At 35.6% G+C, this 4010-nt stretch overlaps 1 protein-coding gene across 1 annotated transcript in view; it reads right to left on the bottom strand.

The window, feature by feature from the left end:
* The window catches only part of LOC107700591 (guanine nucleotide-binding protein subunit beta-5-like), a 17719-nt gene extending 14281 nt beyond the window's left edge, over nt 1–3438 (bottom strand). The window contains exons 1-3 of the mRNA XM_016502310.1: nt 3339–3438; nt 2494–2643; nt 896–1007 (exon numbers count right to left, since the gene is read on the bottom strand). Coding sequence (XP_016357796.1) covers nt 896–1007; nt 2494–2619 — 238 coding nt within the window. The 5' untranslated portion in view covers nt 2620–2643; nt 3339–3438. The remainder of the gene's footprint in view (nt 1–895; nt 1008–2493; nt 2644–3338) is intronic.
* Between the last annotated feature and the right edge of the window lie 572 nt (nt 3439–4010).

Genomic DNA, 4010 nt, shown 5'->3' on the forward strand with positions numbered 1-4010 from the left:
TTGTTGTTTGTCATTTCTCTGATCACAAATGCAGACAGAGTTTTATGTTTACGCGGCGCGATGCAATGCAACGCAACGCGTAAAAAGACAGTATAAGTCATTATAATCAGTAATTATGTCCCCACTGGATGCAACAAATGCCTCGTTTGTAATGGGTTTTAATGTTTTTGTCTCGTCGCTCCGGCCGGACACAGCATCAACAGTATGTGAGGGGCGTAACATTTCCGTCTCACGCTTGAGGTAATCGGCCAATCACAACGCATTGGATAGCTGGCCAATCACAGCACACCTCGCTTTTTCAGACCGATGAGCTTTGTAAAAGTCGACGCGTTTCAAAAAGGCGGGGCATAGAGGAGAAACAATAATGTACAGTATGTGGAAAATAATGTGTTTTTTTAACTTTAAACCGCATAAACACATTTCATTACACCAAATAATGTTCTTTTTAACAGCATCATATGACCCCTTTAATGCAGACTTAGTCAATTGTATGGAATCCTATAAGACAATTTTTTTTCATGACTTTGCTCTAAATTCTGCCACAAACTTCTAAAAGACAGGGCAACAGTTCCAAAAATCCATGCCCTTTTTTAAAACAATTCTGAATATCTCAAACGGTACCAAATGTAAAGGTTATATTTAAATTTAAATCTCTACGTAAAGATTTATATCCTGGTACACATTAGTGTATGGACAGATCATATGGACATAGAAGAAATGCATTAATGTCTAACATTTAGCTGGTGTTTGGCAGATATTGGTGTATTTCAAATCTAGCTGCCTAAATATACGGCATATTTGGGCATCCCGCGCATTAGCTGGGATGTGCATGAATCCAGTCTAGCTAGGCAGCTCGCTGGGTTTTGACACACAGCCGCTGGAGTGTTTTACTCACGTTCGACGTCGTGTAGTTTAGCTCTCTCCTCTTCTAGTTTGGCTTTCAAAGTCTCAGACTCCGTTTTCAGCGTGTGGATGGTTTCCCCCTTCGCTAGTCCCTGACATGCCATCTTTAAGAAAACACAGATGGATGACGGATATGTCAATAAATATGCTCTTTATTATGAGCCGAGACTGATACAGCACAGTCTGCACAGCTGATGAGGCTCTGCGCAAGCGTCACGTGACACATCACCACCATCAGCATCACATTTATTTCTGGAGCTCACTGCCTGAAGCCCAAAATCACATTTATATCCGATTTATATAATTTCATTCACTCTTTAAAATCTTTTAGCTTCCATCATATTTTTTACATTTAAACTGTCAGTTGCAAATTTGATGTAGCCTAACTTCTAATTAATTTATTGCGTTCGCTGTTTGTAAATTGATTGGTATTTCATTGGAAACTTTTGTGACTACAATACAAGTACTAAGTAAGAGTGCTGTTCTCTAAGAGCCTAAATGTGTTTTCAGAAAGCTCACAGATAAAGCACTTTACACACGTGTTCTGTGTAAGTGATGACACGAGGATGTGGTTTGCAGTATCTGACACCTCTGAGACAAAACTCTGAGCCATTAAATCAACAGGACAAAAATATCACCGTTAGTGTAACAGTTTTTAATAAGTGACAATTTGACAATATAAAATTCTTAAAGATTAAATAAATAATACTGAAACAATAAAATATTTGCTTCGAGATTTACTTTCAAAACAAAAAACAGCAAGTTACTATATATTTTTTTATTTGCATCCACAAATCCCCCATTAACAAATAATAATAATAAAAATAATAAAATCCAACATAAAATAAATTCACAGATCAGTATTATCAAATGAAAAGACAGACAAAAAATCAAATCAAATAAAAATAATAATAATAATAATTTAACCTCAAAATGAATCTCACAAATTTTAATGTTCAGATAAAATAAATCAAGATTATTAAGAGCATTTACATTCCATAAATTTGGTGAGAAAAATGAACATCTTTCAACAGCAGTAGGCTAATGCATATCGATGCAGTTACTTTCTTAAAACAAACAATGACTTTTAAAACCATCCAAAAAGTTTGCAAAATGCATTTTTATAATTCAAATAGGCCTAATTATGTGTTTCTGTCCCAAATCATACTCTTCTTATTTTCATTTACATTGTTGTTGTTGATTTTGGTATCACATTTAGTACTTACTGTCTTGTGATGGCAGGGTGTGTTTGGTTCTATACTTAAAAATATAATTGCTGTGTTTCACGTACAAAAAATATAATTGCTGTGTTTCATGATCTTTCAGACCACACAAAACAAAAAATTGTTGAGGTCTGTGTGTGGTATAAGGTGATATTTCATGAGTGTTTTTGTTATATATCTATACTCAGAAGTATTCATGTAATGTTATCAGTTAGAATACAACTTTTTTTTTAAACACTAAATAAGTAATTAAAACAATGATGGCTGATTTGATGGACAGAAATCATGTCCTGAGAGATTAAAGCCTTAAAATACACATTGTGTCGTTGAACTGATCCTGAAGCAGCTAAAGTGTGGGATAACATACCAGCTCCACACACAGGGAGCAGTAGTTGATGGGCTCATTCTTCAGATAAATATTCATCAGAGGTTTGTTCTGACTGCAGTTATCACACGGGCCAAATGTGATGGCCAAAAACGTCTGGTCGCACATCTTTGCGTCTGGTTGAGACTGGACCTGAACACATGAGGAGAAAAAAAAAAAAAGTGTATTCACAATAACCAAAATCCACACATACTGAAAGACCACACAAATCATGAATGTAACACTATTTGAAAAAAGACTATTTGAAAAAAGAGTCTCTGATATGCCCTGACCAAATGTCCCGTTTCAACAGAAAATGCATAAACACCGGGAAGAAATCTTGTCAAACCATTTCATGGGTTTTTAAATTTTTTATTTATTTTTTTTGCCATGGTTTATGCATTTATACAGACAAAAAAGTAGCTGTTAAAATGAGCACAAAATGGTAAACAAAACATTTATTATCTTGGTGTCAGTGTTTGATCCAAGTGTTATCAACTAGTTGGAAATGTTGAGTCCATGCAATACCAACTAATAAATAATTATATACAAATACTCAAAATTCAAAGTACAAATGTTTAGTTTTGTAAATGAAAATACGTAGGCCAATTAATGCTCATCAATTAATCTGTCAATGACAATTGCAACCAATAACAGAAATTGTAATGTTACCAGAGTACAGTGATGTTCTATATTTGACTGCATTCAAATACACTCAGTCACTAACTCAATCTATTTACCTAAACAGAGCAGTAAAAGGACATGCTTTTGTTTCATAGTCACCTGTAAACACTCATAGCATTTTCCAGATTTACACTATAATGCAAAATCAATTTATTTAAACTTACCTTTCAAAAGATGTTTGTATCAGGTGTGTGCTTGCAGGCTGCAGTCTTAAGAGTTAGGAGAAAGGGATTGAGCCTGGGAGAGAGGCAAACGATAAGCTCCTTACCGTAGCATTAGGGCTTTAACCCTGGAGAAGCTTCACCAGCAGAAATAGCAGCCAGTCAGAGACAGACATTGTGCAGAGAGACTCACAAATAGTACTGCTTAAGCTGGTTAAAGCTAATGCCCGGTAGTTCATCAGTGAAACAGCAGCAAAAATACTTATGCGGTCTTCAAATGGCCATTCAGATCTTAACTTTGGCCTTTATCGAATCGAGTAAGAGAGGAATCAACACTGGCTTTAAACTGACATTCAAGCAAAACTGTGAAAAGAGCAAAACAAAAATTCTGAACTGCACGTAGTCATGCAAAATGTTTAGAGCCAAATCATGCAGACTGATCTCCACACCTTTTGACCTGCTACATGCTGCAGAGATTAAAAGAGAATGGCATAGAAGAGGAGAGGAGAGGAGTCATAAGCTTTTGACATTTCTGTTTTAAGTCACCAGAGGACCCTCTCAAACCTAAAGAGGCTAGAAACATTTGATCTGCTTAAAGGGGTGGTTCACTGTTTTTTTTTTTCTAGGCTTGATTGTGTTTATGGGGTGCAGTCTAACATGTGTTAATGCTTCGTT

Source organism: Sinocyclocheilus anshuiensis, unplaced genomic scaffold (assembly GCF_001515605.1).
Source record: "Sinocyclocheilus anshuiensis isolate Anshui unplaced genomic scaffold, SAMN03320099.WGS_v1.1 scaffold1372, whole genome shotgun sequence".
Lineage (NCBI taxonomy): Eukaryota > Metazoa > Chordata > Actinopteri > Cypriniformes > Cyprinidae > Sinocyclocheilus > Sinocyclocheilus anshuiensis.